Raw genomic sequence first — 21,362 nt, 5'->3', positions numbered from 1 at the left:
CCTAAATAGGCAATAAAAAATTAAACAGATTTAATGTTGGAGTACTTGCCAGGTACTTGTGACTTGGATTGGCCACTGTTGGAAACAGGATACTGGGCTTGATGGACCCTTGGTCTGACCCAGTATGGCATATCTTATGTAAAGAAATCAAAAATAGTTTCTATATGCAGGCTTCTCAGTCCTCTCTGTATAATTATACAAGATTAAACACTCATGAGGAACCCAATTTTTACTCCATTTAAAAACATTTTTATATTCTTTAAATAATATATTTTCAGGGAAATCATATCAGAAATAAGGTGCACTTACAGTCATCTGGCTCTTGCCAAAGGGCAAGAGCCAGTTTCCTGTACATGGCACTTAAGATCACTTCATTTACTCTTTCCCCCTTGAATTTTTCATTTTTTTTAAAAATGCTTCAATCATGCATAATGTGTCACCAATTCTAAAAACCCTTAAAAAGTGCTCAAAATTTCCAAATCCCTTATAGCCACTTATCTTAAGTTTTTCCCGACACCATGGTGTTCCAATCTTTCAACTTTTCATCCACTCGATTTTTACTCAACTATTTTCATTTCATGATGAATGTTATCCGCCATGTATCACATGCTGCTCTACTCCTGAAAAACAGTGTTAAACTCTTTTCTTTCTTCTATCAGTACTGCCTTCCACTTTATACACGCTGCACAACTCCCAACATTGGCAATGTTTCGGCATCTGCTATCGCCTTCTTCAGGGGATTCACCTATTAAGAGGCACATTACCTAACTACTCACAACTTCTTAAAGGATTTTTATTGTTCATAATAAACTTCAAAAGCGCGACCATTCAAACAATTGGACTTACTTTAGTTTTCTGGCCGTGAACCGGCTCTGTCCCGCAGCACACTTTCAAACAATGGCGCTTCTCGCTCAGACACTCCCTAATGGAAGTGAGTCTTATATGAGAACCAACCTCCTTCACTTCGCACCAATCAGCTTCTTTATGTCAGATATACCAACCAATCGACCTCTTTGTTTAGACCTTCATGGTGTACGGACCGCAATTTGAAGATCCACTTCTGCTCTTTTTGCAGCAATCTTTGGTTGGCGTTGCCTCCTCACTGATCTTTTTTCAGCACTTCAAGCACCGTACACTTTAGATCTTCAAATAAATGCCCCTTCTCGGCACAATGCTGCACCAAAGGTGCTTCCATTTTTAAACATTTAAGAGTACTTTTGTGCTCAATGAGGCGAGTTTTTAATTTTCTCAAAGTTTTATCCACATACAGGAGTTTACATGTGCACCAGATAACATAAACTAAAGCACTAGTAGTACAGGTTGTTCTTGTAACAGGGACATAGCCCTTCAATTTTTCTATTGGAATCTGAATATTGGTATGTGCAACTATACACATGGCACACGTGTTACAAGGGTAACGACCCACTTCTTCCGAGTTTGTGCTCTCTACTGGCTTAAAGAAAGAGTGAGCCACTCTATCCTTGATGTTGCTTCCTCGTTTATAAGCCACCATTGGCTGATCTCTAAACACAGAATGTAATTGTAAAATGTGCCAGTTCTTCTTTATACTAGATGCCACCTCTTGTATGGCTTCTGAAAATGGTAAAACACATGTTAATCATTTGGTTTTTTTCTTTTTTTCCTATCTGTGGATTTAACAGAAGATCTCTGTTATTCCACCTGGCTCGTTTTAAATCCCGCCGCACTACATTTGCTGGGTAACCTCTTTCCAGGAAACTCTGACCCATCTCCTTGGACCATTCTTTATATTCCTCTGTGGTTGAGTAAAGCCTTCTCAACTTTAGGAATTGTCCAAAGGGTATGCTGTTAATTAATTTTTGAGGATGACAGCTTGAGTAACTTAATAAAGTATTCCTGTCAGTGGATTTTTTATAGATCGTAAAGAAAAACTTTCCTGCCTCAATAGAGATCTGAATGTCTAGAAATGGAACCTTTAAACCCCCAAAGGTGTAAGTAAATTGTAATGAGGAATCACATGTATTCAGCCAATTTACAAATAATTCAAACAATTCCTGCCTTCCTGACCAAAGGATGATAATGTCATCTATGAAACTATGCCAAAATAATATATGCATTCTATATGGAGAGGCATTCAACCATTTCTTCTCGAACCACCCTACATACCTGCTTGCTACACTGGGGGCCATCGTGGCCCCCATCGCCATTCCACCCACCAGTTGGTAAAATATCCCATCAAACAAGAAAGAATTCTGCTTCAAGGCTAAAGTAGCTAGAGTAACTACAAAATGCACTGGAGTTCGTTCTCTAATCCCTCTTTCTGTTAGTGCGTCATTTATTACTCGTAACGCAGCATCTTGAGAGATATTGGAGTATAATGACACCTCATTAATGGTGGCTAGAGCAACTCTTTCCAATGAAATATGAAGTTCTTCCAACATTTTAATCAGGTCACTTGAATCCCTGAGAAGGGGCATTTATTTGAAGATCTAAAGAGTACGGTGCTTGAAGTGTTGAAAAAAGATCAGCAAGGAGGCAACACCAACCAAAGATTGCTGCAAAAGGAGCAGAAGTGGATCTTCAAATTGCGGTCCGTACACCCTGAAGGACTAAACAAAGAGGTCGATTGGTCGGTATATCTGACATAAAGAAGCTGATTGGTGCAAAGTGAAGGAGGTTGGTTCTCATATAAGACTCACTTCCGTTAGGGAGTGTCTGAGCGAGAAGCGCCATTGTTTGAAAGTGTGCTGCGGGACGGAGCCGGTTCACGGCCGGAGAACTAAAGTAAGTCCAATTGTTTGAATGGTCGCGCTTTTGAAGTTTATTATAAACAATAAAAATCCTTTAAGAAGTTGTGAGTAGTTAGGTAATGTGCCTCTTTTAATAGGTGAATCCCCTGAAGAAGGCAATAGCAGATGCGAAACATTGCCAATGTTGGGAGTTGTGCAGCGTGTATAAAGTGGAAGGCAGTACTGATAGAAGAAAGAAAAGAGTTTAACACTGTTTTTTGGGAGTAGAGCAGCGTGTGATACGCGGCGGATAACATTTATCATGAAATGAAAATAGTTGAGTAAAAATCAAGTGGATGAAAAGTTGAAAGATTGGAACACCATGGTGTTGGGAAAAACTTAAGATAAGTGGCTATAAGTGATTTGGAAATTTGAGCACTTTTTAAGGGTTTTTAGAGTTGGTGACACATTGGGGTAGATTTTATAAATCTGTGCCCGCGTGTACTTTTGTTCGCGTACCAGGTGCAAACAAGAGTATGCGAGATTTTAATAGATATGCGCGTATCCATTAAAATCCGGGGTCGGCGTGCACAAGGCTGCCCAAAATAGTCAGCCTGCGCGCGCCGAGCAGCCTGCCTCCGTTCCCTTCCAGCCCCCCGCACCTTCCCCTCCCTAACCCACCCCCCCAGCCCTATCTAAACCCCCCCCACCTTTGTTGCACATGTTACGCCTGCTCGAGGCAGGCATAACTTGCGCACGCCGAGCCAGCTGCCAGCACGCCATGATCCGGTCCGGGGGCTGGTCCGGAGGCCACGGCCATGCCCCAGGAACGCCCCCGATGACACGCCTGCCATGACACGCCCCCGACATGCCTCCAATGATGCGATGTCACGACACGCCCCCGGGAAAGCCCTGGGACTTACGCGCACCACCGAGTCTAATTAACATAGGCTCGGCGCGCACAGGGGGAGTTTGGGCCAGGTTTTCGGGGGCTACGCGCGCACCCCTTTGAAAATCTGGCCCATTATGTATGACTGAAGCATTTAAAAAAAAAAAATGAAAAATTCATGGGGAAAGAGTAAATGAGATGATCTTAAGTGCCATATATACGAAATCGGTTGCAGCCCTTTGTGGGCAAGAGCACATTATTTCTGATACGATTTCCATGAAAATATATTATTTAAAGAATATAAAAAATATTTTAAATGGAGTAAAAATCGGGTTCCTCATGAGTGTTGTTTAATCTTGTATATCTTATCTAAATACATTTAATGGGAGTGTGACATCTATTTTGCCAGAAGATATTTTGGTTTCTCCTATAATTTTCTTAATCGACAGCTAAGACATGATTAGAAACTGCTTGATCTGAGCAATGCCACACAAGTACACTTAACATTTTGGCTAAATAATATGGAAAGTTTAATATGGAAAACTATAGCTAGGCAAAATGCATAATAATACTTTTCTTCTTTGTCATCAAGACTAACATCCTTCATCTTGTCCAATCTGGCTTCAGAAGGGACCATAGAACTGAGACGGCCCAGATTGCCTTAATAAATGACATCAAATTGAGAGCTGATGGTGGAAGGACAATCTCAATTTTTATTGACATGAGCAAGGCCTTCGGTACCAAATCACTAACGGTCTGATTTTTAATCCCCCAAGTGCGTAAAAAACAGAGGTTACGCACGTGGCTGAGCCTTGCATGCGCCATGCGGATGTTCAAAGGGGCCCGGCCACATGCGTAAACCCCATTGTGCGCCGGAGTGCCAGGCCCAGATAAAAGGGCAGTCCGGGGGGCGGGGCTGGAGGTGGCCGGTACAGCGGCCATTTGCTGCTGTACCGGGGAAGGGACTGCCAGCACGTGCAAGTTGCTACTGCTCCAACGGATCAGTAAGCAACGAAATAAAAAAAAAAAAAAAAGGTAGGGTAAAAGGGAGGAAGTATGGGCAGGGGTTTAAGGAAGTTCCCTCCCAGTCCGCTCCTTAATTGGAACGGATTGGGAGGAAACTGGGAAAGGCCTGTTCTAGTCACTATGTGAAATTTGCTAAAATCTATCCCCCCCCCCCGCGTGCGCTGCCCGCACGCGCCCTTCTTTAAGAATCTACCCTTAACTGCTTATCAACTGACAAAGATAGGTCTCGGTGGGACCATATTGACTTGGTTTAAATCTTATCTTGTGGTTTGGATCTAACTGGAGATTTGAGTGGACAAATCCCAAGTCCTTACTTTGTGGAGTGCTGCAGGGTTCAGTGCTTGTCCCTTTGCTCTTTATTTCTAGCCCCTTAGGCCATCCTAAGTCAAGACTGGATATTCAAGTCATAGCTTAAGTCCATCCAGGATGCTCTGAAAAAATCCTCAACCTTAACATATATGTTTAGACCATATTGCCCATTGGTTGTACTCCCACAAACTGAAAGTCTGAAGCCCTCTGGGTGAGCAGAAGGGAATATCTACATGTAGGATTAGCTATTCCAGTTTAAGAGGTGGTTTCTGGCCTCAGAGTTAAATTGGACTTGAAGCTGAACATGTCATAGCAAATTTCCTCACTAGATACACAACACTTGGGACTGTTCTTAGAATATCAGTCCATGCCCTTGTCCTTTCTAGAGATGACTGTCAAATCTTATACATAGGTTTAATATCATTCTAAATAAATGAATAAGATACCGCTGGCCCAGTTTCAACTTCTGCAAATCACAGCAGCAGTAGTTATTTATGGCCTAAGGAAATGTGATGATGTCTCTCCTGTTTGCAGAAGCTGCACTGGCTTCCTGTGATATTATGCAGAATGAAGTTTAAAATCTTATGCTTGGTTTTTCGATCCATTTGTCGGGATTACACAAAATACATGTAAGACTTTTTATTTCTTTATTCTACAGCAAGAATATGCCAGGCGTCCCAGCAGGAGCTGTTACAGATCCTACCTCCTGCGGTACTAAGACTAGAGGTGATGTGTCATACATCACTTAAAAGGTGAATTCTAAGAGCCCCGGGGCATGGCAAAACTGAGAGCTACGCAAATATGTCAAGCCAGTGCACGCTGAGCGGATTTTAAAAGCCACACTGATACGCACGTTAGCTCCCGCTGTGCACACAAACATTTTTTCTCAAAATGGGGCAGGGCGTGGACATGGGCGTTCCTGCATTTCTCAATGAACCCAGCGCATAAATACTTACGCACACAAGTGCACACCCGGGTCCCCTACCGCAGAACTCCACTTCTGCTATGGATGGCGGGTAAGCCATAAAACAAGAAAAAAAATATAGGCCTTCAGCAGGGTTTTAAGGGTTGAGACTGACAGGGGAAAAGGGAGGCTGTCAAACTAAGGGGAGGGGTTTGGAAGTCCTCTCTCTTGCCTCGGCGAACTGGGAACGAACTGGTGAAACTGGCAATGACGTGGACATGTGCCCATTTTAAAATCCCCATTTATGCGGTGGAAGTGGGATTTGCGCACGTTCCACCTATTTCATACCGTGTGCGCATATGCACGTGTGTTATAAAATAGCTGCGTCCATGAGCGCAAGCTGGCAAAGACGTGCATGTGAGTGCTCGCGCGCCTGTTTAAACGTTGCTGTATAGTACCCGATTCACTATGGGGTTTTCCCCATAGTCACAAAATGGGAGAAAAGCCTTAATAAATCTGGCCCTAAGTTTCCAAGCCCTTATACTGTGGAATGCCCTGCCGTTTGATAAATAGCTGTGAGCTGAAATTCAGAAAAAATGTGAAGGCATTTTAATTCTAAGCTTAATGCTGTAAACTATACTACTATGGTCACTTATTAAGGGACTATATGGCATGCCATTGTATGGACTAGACTTTTCTTGGTTTTTAAACTTATCAATTATTATTCCCACGTGACTTTGTTTTTCTGATGTCTTTTTGATTGACTTAAGGCTGCCGGATTGTTACTATATTGTGTTTCGATTATGTCTATTTGCATTGTTTCTTCTGTGTTTTTGTAATTGTTTTCTGTGTGTAGATTTTGGTTTGTTAACCACTTGAATTCCTTGGTGTACAAGCAGAGTATATTGAATATATTAAATAATAATTTATGTAATTTCAAGTTACATTTCACAAAAAAACCTGTTAAAGAAAACATGGGTTGCCAGACAACACAGCACTACAATTGTATATGAAGTAAAAAAAAGTTGACACCCATTCCTGTCTAAAGGAATTCGTTTACTTAATTGTATAAATCAAGATGTGTTACAACATTCACAATTTTATTAGTATTTTCCATGCCCTAATGGACAAAAACCCCTCCTCCTACACACCTCAGGAGAGATGTAGTTAACTTTTTTGGAGTACGGCAAATTAGATGGGTTAACAGAATTTATGGTAAGCCATTTTAATGTTAATGAGCTGCTATTCATGTGATGCAGCTCATTCATTTTTTTTGTGATAAGTTTTTTTTTTAATGCGTTAATGGTAATGTCAATGCATGCGTTATTTATGCATTTTCAATACACATTGGATGCCAAAATAAGTGTTTGAGTTTCATTATGTTCACACAGTGTAACGACTGGCGTGGAAGTGAGCACTTTGTGCTGCAGTGTAGATGATGCAGCCTTGTTGGCGGACCTACAAGGCCTACGCAGGCTGCTGGTGGATGTGCCCTATAGCAGGACAGCCTGGAGCTTCACCTATACCAACCGCCTTCCCTGAAGGTTTAGCCCTTGGGTTCTGGTATCCAGCAGGACCTTAGGAGGGCCATTAGAGTGCTGAAGAAAGCAAGAGTCCAAGGGCATGCCAGAGAGGCATCAAAGTGGAGACATGGAGACAAGCAGCAGGCAAACGTGATCAGGTCCAGGCAAATGTGGTCATATCCAAAGCAAGAGGTCTGGTCCAGGCGGCAGGCAAATGTGGGCAGGTCCAAAGGATGCTTCTCTGTAGGGTTGAAAACACTTGGATCCCCCTAGCATGACCTCTCATGCTAAAGGAGTGTGACATCTGCTTCGTATTCTCTGGCAACTGAGGAACCGGGGACTTGTCCCACTTAATGGCCATTTTATTCAACTTGCTCCCAAACAAGAGCGAGCCATTAAAGGGCAACTTTGTAGGGTTAACCTTGGAGGTCGCATTGGCCGACCAATTTCTCAGCCATAACCAATACATGGCTGCTATTATCGAAGCCATTCCTCTGGCTGAGGTGTGGACCAAATCGCAGCCTGCATCTGCCAAAAAGGCAGCTGCTGGCTCTATTACTGCCATGGAATTCACTCCAGAATCATCAACCTCCTTAGAGAGAAGTAAACAGGACCAGTGAACAACAAGAAGCTATCTGCAAAGTCATTGTCCCTGCTTCAAATGCTTGCTTAAGGATGGCCTCAATCATTCTATTGTGTGCATCCTTCAGGTCGCTTCTCCCTCCAAGGGGATAGTCGTCCTCTTGGAGATGGCACACACAAGTACCTACACATTCGGAGAATGCAGCCACTCTCCTACCACTGGATCCAGGGGGTACAGATTTTCCAAGACTCATCCTCCTTTGAAATTAGCCTCCGAGGCACCCCACTCAAGATCAATCAATCCTTGAATGATTGATAACCAGGAAAAAACAAGAGGCTTTATGCAAAGAAATCAAAATGAGATTTTTATTTGGCTCAGACATGGATTCAGCTTCAGGGACTCCCAGAATCTTTAATGTCTAGGAAATCAGAGCCAGAAACTCATATCTCTCTCTCTCTCTCAAGATACAAATCTCATCTTTGTGCATCTGTCATCACTCCAAATCACAAAGTCTTCAGTGCTGTCTACTGTGCTGTTTGTACCTCTGACTGTGCATGTAAAGCTTCCCCCCCAAATATAGCATACACCAAAACCTCACCCCATGTCCAGAATGCCGCCCTCTTACAGTGGTATAGAAAGTAGACTTATATGTGTGCCTCCCCAGAGGCTCTCGCTCTCTCAAAACGGGATTTGTGAGAAATCCTGTTGTGGCCGCAACACACAGTTATTGCAGGCAAAATGATGGGGGGAAAAAGGCGGAGTTATTTCTGGCATTAAATCCTGCGATAGTGTGCGTTACATTATCGCATCCAAAGTTAAGCACCCCTCATTTTCATTTACTCCGCCCAAACTCTTCCCCGATGAATGCATTTTTCAAATTTGCATGCGCATCTCATGATGAGTTATTTAATTGCATGTGTTCGGTCCCTAATGCGATTTGAAAAATGATCCCCTTAGCCTGATAACCACGATTTTCAGCGTTTGGCCGTCATACAGTTAGCAAGCTAAACTTATCCAGATAGATTTCAGAGAGCTAGGTATATTCAATGGTGCAGCCGTGTTGCTGAATACCATGGCTAAGTTTATCTAGTTAACTTTGCCAGTCACTTAGCAGCTGAATATGGACCTCAGTATTTTTTATTTTTTTTTTTATTTAGCATTCTTTTATATACCGAGGTATAGCAGACATTGCCTTCACTCCGGTTTACATTACAACAAACCAGTTACATTTAAATCCATAACAGTATAACAGCAATAAACTAGCAATACTAGATTTTTCTTGTTAAATTTCTGAGCACAAGTTTAAGACAGGCAAGGCTTTTAAACTCTATGCCAGCGAGTGTTGGGTAACACAGGTAATTAAGGAAAGTTATAAATTATGTTCTTTTATGACACATGGTTACTTTGTTGGGTAAGAGTGCTTTATGCTGAACATTGCTGTTAGCAGAATTCACAGTGGAACAGGGAAGAAAAGAACACGTTTTCTTTTTTTTTTTTCAAGATTCTTTCATACAAACCACTTTCTGGTAGGGAACAGAAAGTGGTTTGCTCTTCTCTCCAGAAGCATTCACTTGATGACGTATAATAGATTTGTGCGAGATCTAAATAAGTTTTCCATCCCGTCCTACTTGCCTTGAAATGCTGCCTAGCAGATGAATGCTCGATACTGTTAACCATAAAAATTTATATTTAGAATACACCAGTTAATAATTGTTTAAAATAAATGTGCAGGCACTCAGGTCTCCACTGCAGATGCACCAGCTTCAAGAAAGTAAAGACACTTTCACCAAAACTCTAGGTTGAAACCTACAAATGATAGAATCCTGCCTTCTTTTAAACTCTGAAATACCTACTTTATGCTTACATACAACACAGGTTTCGATTATTTAATAAGAGCAAGTAGGGTACCTTTACTTGGTACTTCATTAGGGACTGGATTCTTAGTGACTTGGCAGAGCTGGATGTCCAGCTCCTTTTGGACATCCAGCTCAGCTGGACTTAGGACTGGGATCTGGCACCATGGGCCTTCATGCACAACCATCCAGGGATTTTTTTTCCTCCATTCCGTGTCTACTTACTTTTCTCCAGTCACTGCAGCCATAGTCAACACCAATGGACAATGCTGACTCCTTCCTTTTCCTAGAGAATGTGAGTGCTGCCTCTGCCGCATCCCCAGCCCCAGCCAGCCTGAGACGGGAATCAAAGCCAGGTATCTCCGCAGGGCAATGTGCAATACTGCCACAGAATCACACTGCTGATCCAGTGACCCAATTTTTAGTACATTTTTCTTCTAAGTACATAGGCAGGAGTGGTTCTACAATGAGGCAGGGTGAGACGGCCGCATCAGGCAGCAGAATTTTGAAGGGGCAAAAAGCACCCCTTAAAATTCTGCAGCCCCTGCCTCCCCCTCTGTCACGCTACCCTCTGGATCCCCCCCCCCAAGACTCATCAAAACCCCTAGTGGTCGTGTGGGGGTGCCCAGGAGTGATCTGTCGGTCCCAAGCAGTCGGCTGCCACTAACCAAAATGGCACTGGTGGCCTTTAGCCCTTACCATGTGACAGGGGCTACCGGTGCCATCTTGAACGAGTAGATGTGACTCGGTTATTTACACTTTCGAATAATAGAAGGACTAGGGGGCATTCCATGAAGTTAACAAGTAACACATTTAAGACTAATCGGAGAAAATTCTTTTTCACTCAACGCACAATAAAGCTCTGGAATTCATTGCCAGAGGATGTGGTTAGTGCAGTTAGTGTAGCTGGGCTTAAAAAAGGTTTGGATAAGTTCTTGGAGGAGAAGTCCATTAATGGCTATTAATCAATTATACTTAGGGGCGGATTTTCAGAGCCCTGCTCGCGTAAATCCGCCCAAAACCGGGCGGATTTACGCGAGCAGGGCCCTGCGCGCCGGTAAGCCTATTTTACATAGGCCTACCGGCGGGCGCAGAGCCCCGGGACTCGCGTAAGTCCCGGGGTTTTCGGAGGGGGCGTGTCGGGGGCGGGCCCGAACCGCGCGTGGCGTTTTCGGGGCGTGTCGGGAGCGTTCCGGGGGCGGGCCCGGGGGCATGGCCACGCCCTCCGGACCCGCCCCCAGGTCGCGTCCCGGCGCGCAGGAGGCCCGCTGATGCGCGGGGATTTACGCCTCCCAGAGGGAGGCGTAAATCCCCCCGACAAAGGTAAAGGGGGGGTTTAGACAGGGCCAGGCGGGTGGGTTAGGTAGGGGAAGGTGAGGGGAGGGCAAAGGAAAGTTCCCTCCGAGGCCGCTCCGATTTCGGAGCGGCCTTGGAGGGAATAGGGGTAGGCTGCGCGGCTCGGCGCGCGTCGGCTATACAAAATCCATAGCCTTGCGCGCGCCGATCCAGGTTTTTAGCGGCTCCGCGCGTATCTACTAAAATCCAGCGTACTTTTGTTTGCGCCTGGAGCGCAAACAAAAGTAGGCTATTCGCGCTCCTTTTAAAATCCGCCCCTTAGGGAATAGCCACTGCTATTAATTGCATCAGTAGCATGGGTTCTTCTTAGTGTTTGGGTAATTGCCAGGTTCTTGTGGCCTGGTTTGGCCTCTGTTGGAAACAGGATGCTGGGCTTGATGGACCCTTGGTCTGACCCAGCATGGCAATTTCTTATTTTCTTCACAGTAAAGATTCTACTTGATAAAATTAAGTGTTTCAAATTATTCACTTTTTGATACAAAATGTTCTATGAAATCTTTAGCTGTACTTTCAAGTGCAGCAGTTCCACAAAGAAAGAAACGTTCCAAGGACTATAATAATTTGAAGAAATGTTTTCACTTTTAGAAGCATAACTTAGAATGCTTACCAAACCCATCGATGTCCAGATTTTTATTAATGACCACATCTAGCAGGCTCTCACCGACTTTTCCTTCAGCAGTGAGTCTATCCCCATCGCGATTTATAAAGTGCACAGTTACTTTATCATCTGAGCTAGATAAAAAATAAGAAAATAAAATGTCAGTGTCATCCACCTAGACATGAAATAGAATTAAGATAATAGCTTCAAACTGTAGAGGGCATGGAAGTGATAAAAATGACTGAATTAGAAGAAATTTACATCCAACAGCACATAAGTCTATATAATTATTAAAGCACAAGGTAGAAGTCAACCAAATCAAACTCAATCGGCTTATGGATATGCTCCATGCTGGTGCCTTTCACCCTGAGTAAAGAGAGTCTGCTGAAGCACATGAAAACAGTGCCAGACTACAAGCATGAAATCTGTCCAATAAACTGAAACAAAGCACCATTTCTTGTAAAGACTCACTGTTTCATATGCAGAAATAAAGCAGACCAAAAACTGCCGGTGAACAGGTGCCAGGTTGTATTATCCAGCAAGTAACACACAAAGTTAACATAATAAACAGAAACAGGAAGTAGAAAAACAGTGAAATAAGAATCAGCCATAAGGTGGCATCAACTTACAAGTTAACATCTGTAACATCTCTCTTTTATTCTGTACACACACACACACACACACAACTTTCGGTTGTAAAATGTCCTACAGATAAGGAGGTACACGAATAAATATAACATACTACTGTAGCAATTTTCAAAAGCCCATTTATGCACTTAAAGTGCATTTATGTACATAAAACCTATTGACAATGCAACGACATATTGTAGGAATTTTCAAAATCCCACTTACAAGTGGGAATGCACTTTATACCTGTAAAACTCAGTTTAAATCCTTTTGAAATTATTCCCCAAGTCTCTTAGAATGCTTCCAGCATAGATGAAGCTTTTCTGTGCATGCAACTATTGACCTTTGCCTGGTGTCAGAGGGCTGGTCTCTTTCTTGGCTGTCATGCTTGGTCCCAAACTTCTAACAGGTATGCCTGTTTGTTCAGGTTCTCATCAATACTGTTTCCCACAAATCCTCTACTCTCTATGCTTAGTTATGTATTTGTGCAGGAGGGATTGCTTGGTTGTTCAGTTAAGCTATGTGTGCTGTCCACAACAGCCTTGTGTAGCTGGGTGCTCAGTCACACGATTATGGCAATAGAGAGTTCCTATGTCTAAGAGATATTTATTTATTAAAAAACAACACAAAACAAAACCAAAAACAAGTAAATCAAAATAAAACAGATGACTGACACACTATTTGACCATCCTTATTACTTCTTCAACCAGATAATTGCTGTGCCACTTATCAGACAAAATCATACCAAGGGATTGAAATAAAGTTGCTACCTGATTTAATTCGAAAGTTTAGTTACCATCAGCCATGTTTTTACCTTTTGCTGAAATCACATCAAATTAGTTTACTCTCTGATAAACAGAGAGAGGCCAATCCATAATTTGGGTGCCGTCATTGAAAAAGATTGATTATTTAGTCTAAAATGTCGAAACCTTTTGATTAGAAGAAAATGAAGTCAAGAACCATATTGTGATCATGTATTTCTTAATGAATGTTGCCAAGAGATCTTATTAGATGTGTGAGGTGGACCCAACTCCACAAATTCTTAAAAATTAGCACCAAAATTTTGAATTTACATTGCAGTGATGCAGCTGTTTCTCACCTCGAATATCCCGAGACTAATTTCGCAGCCATATTTTGAACCACTTGTAGCTTCCAAATCAAGTTGCCTGGAAGACCCCAATAAATGAGATTACAGTAATCAATGACTGCAATGACAAGGGCATCGCCTACAGATTTTAACGTGGGGAGAGCAGGGTGCGATTTTTGCATGTAAGTACCCCTAGCCTCCAATGGCTCATTCGATCTCCCAGTAATGATTTCATGCAGATTGACTAATATTTAACTTGAGAAAATCCCTAGCAGATATGGCATAGTTTGACTTAAAAAAAACCCAAAAAAACCACTGTCTATTATGTCACAGCTTTTCCAATATATCTTGTATCTCACTGGGCTCAAATGGTTTACTGGCTACAGGCAAGGATACCCTCAGTCTCCTTGACATCAGCTGCTGTGCTGGACTGCTATTCATGCCTTGCATTGGTATGTTTCTCCAATGGAGAATATCTTTCCATGAATTTTGCCATCTCTTTTTTTACAGTCTTGCACAGTTTTCACTATCTTCACTGCTGATTAAGCATTGTCATTAGTACAGACGTATTAAGGGGGGGGGGAGGTGAAGGTGGCAGTCCGCCCTGGTGGCAACAGGGGGAGGGGTTTCCATTGCTGCTGACAGGAAGGTCCTGAGGCCGCGTGAAATACTCCGCCAGCAAAAGCAAGGACCTTCAGTGGCAGAGGCGCCACAGCAAAGAACCCTGCGGTATCACTAGCGGCCGAAGAAGGGAGAGCTTGGCCGAGAGAGAGAGAGAATGTGTGCATGTGTCACACACACTCACACTTGCTCCCTCTGTCTCTCACCAAGCATGTGTGTGTATGAGAGAGAAGGAGCGCGTGCGCGTGTGCGTGTGTGTCCCCAGTCTACAACAATCTTAGGATGACAGATATGGAAAGCAAGAAATTTTTAAAATCCTTATTAGTTTTAATTGTTGGGTGTTATTTGATCTGTCTGCTGTTTTGAAATATTTTATTGATGTTTAGGAAATTTTCAAAATTATCGGGTGGATTTTAAATGCCCTGCTCGCGTAAATCCGGGCGGATTTACGCGAGCAGGGCCCTCACGTGCCGGCGCGCCTATTTTGCATAGGCCGCCGGCGCGCGCGTAAGTCCCGGGGTTTTTTTAAGGGGGCATGTCGGGGCGGGGCCGGGGGCGTGGCGCCGGCCCGGGGGCGTGGTAGAGGCCTCCAGACCAGCCCCCGGGTCGGATGACGGCACACCAGCAGTCCGCTGGCGCGCGTAGATTTATATCTGCTTCTAGCAGGCATAAATAGAGGGACAAAGGTAAGGGGGGGTTTAGATAGGGCCGGGGGGGTGGGCGAAAGAAAGTTCCCTCCAAGGCCGCTCCGATTTCAGGGGGGCCCTCGGAGGGAACTAGGCAGGCTGCGCGGCTCGGCGCGTGCAGGCTGCCCAAAATCGGCAGCCTTGCGTGCGCGTATCTTATAAAATCCAGCGTACTTTTGTTCGCGCCTGGTGCGTGAACAAAAGTACACGATCGCGCAAGTATTTAAAATCTACCCCTATATATTTTTTGGGGGGGGGGGGCGGGGTGCCAATGAAGTATCCACCCCAGGTGCCAAATACCTCTGGTCATTAGCTCGTGATACAGTGACATGCTCAAACTTACAATCCGTAGCAAACCATTTAAATTGTATGCATGCAAATTGAGGCTATTATCCAAAATCACTTGACCTTATCGATTATAATGTGTAAACTATATCTTGCAATCCTTGAACCCTTGGCTTCCGCAGAGAGATCAGAGAGTAGTTCAATTAACCAGAATTCTGAATAGTAATCATCTAATCAACAAGAATTCTTTCCTAGCATAGCATAGTTGAAAAAATTAATGTTTACAATCTGCCAAGGCATGCGACAGTTTCGTTCTGCTGTCTGTGTGCATATTCGCTGCAGGTAGAACAGGGATCAGTACTTGGACCGGTGCTTTTAAATATATTTATAAATGATCTGGAAAGGGGTACGACAAATGAAGAGATCAAATTTGTGGATGACCAAAATTATGCAGAATAGTGAAATCTCAAGCAGATTGTGATGAATTGCAGGAGCACCTTGCGAGACTAGAAGATTGCGTTTCCAAATGGCAGATGAAATTTAACTTGGCAAAGTGCAAAGTGATGCATATAGGGAAAAATAACCCTTGCTGTAGTTACACAATGTTAGGTTCTATCTTAGGAGTTACCACTCAGGAAAGAGATCTAGGTGTCATAGTGGATAATACTTTGAAATAGTCGGCTCAGTGTGCTGTGGCGATCAAAAAAAGCAAACAGAATGTTAGGAATTATTAGTAAGGGAATGGTAAATAAAATGGAAAATGTCATAATGCCTCTGTATCGCTCCATGGTGAGACCGTACCTTGAATACTGTGTGCAATTCTGGTCACCACATCTCAAAAATGATATAGCTGTACTGGAGAAAGTACAGAGAAGGACGACCAAAATAAGGGGCATGGAACAGCTATGAGGAAAGGCTAAAGAGGTTAGAGCTGTTCAATTTGGAGAAGAGATGGGTGAGGGGGGGATATGACAGAAGTCTACTAAATCATGAAAGGACTTGAACCAGTTAATATAAATCTGTTATTTACTCTCTCAGATAATAGAAGGACCAGGGGGCACTCCATGGTGTTAGCAAGTAGCTCATTTAAAACAAATCGAAGAAAAATTATTTCACTCAGCTCATAGTTAAGCTCTGGAATTCATTGCCAGAGGATGTGATTACAGCAATTAGTGTAAATGGGTTTAAAAAAGGTTTGGATAAGTTCCTAGAGGAAAAACCCATAAGCTATTATGGTAATTAATAAGCAATAGTAGCTTGTGATTTAATGTTTGGGTACTTGCAATTTGGATTGGCCACTGTTGTAAACAGGATACTGGGCTTGATGGACTCTTGGTCTGACCCAGTAAGGCATATCTTATGTTCTTATGTAATGCTGGCAAAGTCTTTGATCTCACCTTGCATGTTAGGCCAATATAGGGTATTGCATGCCTGCCTGTTACATACTTCACCAGTGATGCAGCTGTAATGTAAATGATTTAGCATTTCTGTGCACAGCAATCTGAGTATAATGAATCTTGGTCTTTTGAAGAGAATGCCATTTTGTATGCGGATTTCATCCTTGAAAGACCAATATTCCCTTATGGTAGCTGAGCTGTTACTTCCTCCTCCTTTTCTGGCCAAGCTTTCAGGACCACAGACTTTGGTGCCTGCAAGGTCTCATTGCCTGCAATGTGCCCTATGAGCTGATGCAGTCTCTGGTCAGTGGCATTCAGATATCAGCTTGATCGACTTGTGCTATATCCATTTTGCACAGATTCACATTTTGAGAAAAGTGTACAAAATCTACTTGAAAAGTAAAAAATTAAGAAGCAATACAGTTTTATACTTCTGTACAACACAAATGCAGCTGTACACTGATAGGAGTGAAGTTAGGTGGAAAGTGATTGGGTCAAGATTCCCAGCTGGTCTTATTTTTCTTTATATACTTAAAAAAAATGTTTTTCTTTTTTATCCATTTGTTCCTATTGCACCAAGCAAACCCTGAGCTCTTCAGGCCCTGCACAGGACTGTTGATCCTGCTCCACTGTAACTCTGCTCAACATTTATATTCCCTAGGGATCTAAGATTTAAGCAAGGTTTCTGTTTTTATATTTGTTTAGACTAAATTGTTTGACAATATTGCTCACTGCTTTATTGAGAATACATTGATAGTAAATAAACTGCTCAAATAAAAACAAACAAACATAAAAATTATTCTCCACTTTATCAATCCTTTCTTCTTGCTAAAAAATAGTGTCAATTATTTCAAATTTATTGTATTTTAGTATTGAAATTCATAGCATGTTGTAACAGTAAATGAACTTAGAAATAAGAAAAAGAAAAAATGTTGTAGGCACCATTAATATGCATGCATGACAAAGACTGGGGCACATTGTCACATACTTGATTACGCAGTAGGGACAATTTTCAGGCTGTCCATGTTGGGACTAAGTCAAGAACTTTGCATCAATTTCCAAAGAGAAATGTATGTTCCTTCACTTTGAAGCTTGCTGTGGGTACAAAATACCTGTGAACATTGGCACCAGCTTTTTGTATGGGTACTTTTTCCATGAAAAATACAGGTAGGAGTTGCAAATGCAATTCACACACGCTATTAGCTTTCACCAACTTAAAACATGGCTCTGGGAATGCCTCCTCTAACCGTGGCTAAACATATGTATGTACTTTGAGCCATTTACTCACATAAATGGCTTTGAAAATTGTCCCCAGCATATTTTTTATTAATCTTATTTATTTTAAATAATTTATAGTCTGCACATTCCATGATCGTTCAAGGCGGCTCACAAAAAAAAAAAAAAAAAAAGTTCATTGTCATGCATCAAATATTCAACAAGTTCTTCCTTTTTGGAGACTGGAGTTACATGTTGCAGATTATCTTTTAGATTTAAATATTTTACAACCACCCAAAAGGCAGGACAATAAGCAAGTTAGTTCATTTGCATTTTTGGCCTGGCAATTACCAGTTCTTCCACTATCTTCCAGCTCAACTGGAATCAGTGATGGGATTCTGGCAGAGCCGGTGAGAGGGTATTAGGCGCCGTAGGCAAACCTTCTGCCTTGTGCCCTCCCCCACTCCGGCCCCGACCTCATTCACTCAGACAGGCCCCCCTCTCTTACACACACACTTAGGTTCCTTGTCTCATTCACACAGACACACACACACACACACACGCCGCTGTGACCCGCCAAGACTCTGCTTCTCTTGGCCGCGAGCAGGATGGGCGCTGCTGAATCTCTCCTCTCGGCCCTGAGCTCCACTCACAGCCCCACATGGCTGCTCTCTGCTGCCCCCTAATGGTTGGCGCCCCAGGCCACCACCTAGTTCGCCTATCGGAATGTGCCGGCCCTGGATTCTGGCACCGTGAGCCTTCATTTGTCTCCTGTTTTAACAGACCCACCCTCTCACTGTTCTTAAGTCTGGTCATTGCAGCCACTGTCCTGAGGGCGGCAGCCATGCATCAGATCTCCTACATCACTGGGCTGTCATCCTTCATGATCACAACACCTCCACCCCCTCCTCCAGGGCTTGGAATGCTCTGTCAACATGAGGGGGGAAGGCCTGATCTGGTAAATGAACCAGGGGCCTTCTGCACTGAGCCATGAATAGTTTACTTCTAATTCTGCTTTTACTTCAAGGCGGAAACTTTTTGGCACTATGTCTCAAGATCCGTTACAGTGCTATGCTCAGTTCTTACCAAAATACCCCTGGGTACATTTTTCAAAAAAAGATTGCCAGAACCGTAAGCTGCGGTAGTATCTGAGAATTAGTTCCAAAGATAAAAATCAACATGAAAGGCTAACACTGCTTGTTTTAGGAGTCTGAGTACCGTTTGCATTTAAATGCAGTCACGAAAAAAATCCCCCGTTAATATACGGAATATTTAATTGTGCTCATTCCTACTGTGATGGATTCTGAAACTGAAACTGGAAAAGTGCCACATGTAAGCCTTGCAACAGTCTACCACAGACAGGCAATCATTGTGAGAACTTTCCAGGACTCCAATATACACACTACAGGCTCCATTTTCAAATGGTTTCCCCCAAATCTGTGTCTATGGAAAACCCCTTTTCAACACAGGATTCTAACAGGGTTAGAAATTCATATTTTGCTTCGTGAATGCTTCTGTATGGCTGAATGTAAAGAAACAGTGCTGAAAATGATATGTCCTACTTGAAAACCAATTACTGTTAATCCAAAAGTGTTTTTATCTCATGCAGTACACTATTTTAATAAAACATGGCACAACATTTTCTTTAAATTATATTCAATAATATGGACAATGATTCAACTAATAGTTAGAAAAATACATTTATTATCACAAATCCTTTAACTGTGACATGTTGCCAATTCTGTGGCAATTGATAGCATTCCATAATTTTATAGTAGGCTTTTAACTAATAAGTGAGTGGAATGGCCTGGTCAGATAAGGTCTAGCAAGAGCCAAATATTTCTGTTATGGTCCAGCAGGGAAAGCCAAAGCTAACAATGAGCTACAATTCTAACTGCCTGTAACTTTTATGGATGTGAATCTCTCCTTTTCTTGTTTAGCTTGTCTCTTTTTACTCAATACAGGTCCTCCAACCAAATTCTATTACATGAATTTTGCAACAAACCATCCTGGGCTTTTTTTTTAATAATAATTTCTCATGAAGACATTTTTCATTCACTTTGTAACGGGAATTTTCCTTACCAACAACTCTCTTTCTGCAACATCAGTTATAAACTATGGGCATTAATACTCTGACAGCGTAAGGAAGCCTAGCAGCTTCAAACTGGAAGTTACATCCGAGCACTACTGGGCCCCTTTCCCACTCATTTCTCTAGCATCTCTTGACATCAAGATTTTGTAAGGAAAATAATGAGGTCAAAAGTCCTTTACATGGACAACTCGCAAGTTATCAGTCTAAATGGAAAATGTGGCATATAATTTTAGCTAGATAACTACTTATCTGGCCATAAATTTACCAGTTAAAGAGAGGGCATTTCAGGGGTGTTCCGGGGAGAAGCTGAGTTATCTGGTTAATGTAGCCGAATTTTGCACATATCCAGCTATGTCAGCAGGATAACTCTAGACCTGCTTCCGAGCAGGTCTAAACTTATCCAGCCTTGGGTGGTTGGATAATTTGCTACTTATCCAGATATCTTTAAAAGATGGGCAAGCAGCACCAGGAAAGTTAAAAAAAAAAAAAAAAAAAAAGTACATGGACTTGTGGCCCGATTTCCTCCCACCCCCCCATCATCAAATAGCAAAGAGGCTATAGCTGCTTTGCAATCCCTATCGCACATCCTGCTTTCGAAAATTGTCCTTTTAACATCCCCTTTTGAACTGCAAAGACTTCAACATTTTAGGGCTCTCAGAGAGGGAGGCAAAACAATTTCTTGGTGAAAGCAAATTGGAGAATTAACCTTGGGAACAAAGCTAGAACACTTCTTAATATCGCTGCCAAAAGGTAACAAAAACTATCTGAGAATGCCTGGTTTCCTTCTTTCACATAGAAATTTGCAAATGGTTATGATATTTACTAACTGGAAGCAAGAATGCATGAAGCATGCTCAAAAACCCTGGTTTTGAGTTTACGCGAGGTTCTCCCCAATGTATAGCAACTCGCATGAGCAAACAATTTTATAATTCACAGGATGCGTGAAGACTGAAAGATTTAAAGATGAAGGGCAGGCAGAACAGCTGCCACAAGGAGAATGGCCAGCCAGGAAATGATCAAATGGTATGGGAATATTCAGGAGAGAAGATACCAAATGAAATCACGCAAAGTTTTACCTCTTTTGAATGCAAATCTGAGACGGCTAGAAATAAAAAAAAAAAAAGAATTGAAACTTTGAAAAGATCAGAGCTCCACAAACCGCGAGGCAAGTACTTCAGTCTTTTTTTCTGCGAAGAGGGACCCCGCATGGATGCATGGAGAGTGGCCTGCTGGGCATGCTCAGGGTGCCAGTCAAAGTTTCTAGAGGGTAAAGTGAGGGTGAGGAAAGGAAGGGAGACAAAGTAACAAAAACTTTAGAAACTATAGGTAACAGAAGGAGAAAGAAAATGGTGAAACAAATACAATTATTCGCATGCACATAAAGTTTGAAAAGTATTATATTTTAAAAGAAGAATAGCTAACATTTTAAATAGAATTTGATGCACACTAAGTTAAGTACAAATAGGGACTTATCCAGCTAAGTAGCAACAGCTGAATATCCAGTTTCTTTCAGCGGGCTGCCACTTAGCCGGATAAGTGGTGGCTGGGATGTGGGCGTTCCGGGAAGGAGCTACTTATCCGGCTAGCATAGTTGGATAAGCAG

The 21,362-nt window shown here is 42.5% G+C and overlaps 1 protein-coding gene across 1 annotated transcript in view; it reads right to left on the bottom strand.

Annotated features, from left to right (window-relative positions):
* FDX1 (ferredoxin 1) overlaps positions 1–21,362 on the bottom strand; it is a 68,610-nt gene that overhangs the window by 12,527 nt on the left and 34,721 nt on the right. Inside the window, exon 2 of the mRNA XM_029602489.1 lies at positions 11,759–11,883. Within this exon, the coding sequence (XP_029458349.1) occupies positions 11,759–11,883 (125 nt within the window). The remainder of the gene's footprint in view (positions 1–11,758; positions 11,884–21,362) is intronic.

Source organism: Rhinatrema bivittatum, chromosome 5 (assembly GCF_901001135.1).
Source record: "Rhinatrema bivittatum chromosome 5, aRhiBiv1.1, whole genome shotgun sequence".
Classification (NCBI taxonomy): Eukaryota; Metazoa; Chordata; class Amphibia; order Gymnophiona; family Rhinatrematidae; genus Rhinatrema; species Rhinatrema bivittatum.
This window is presented reverse-complemented; position numbering and strand designations above follow the sequence as displayed.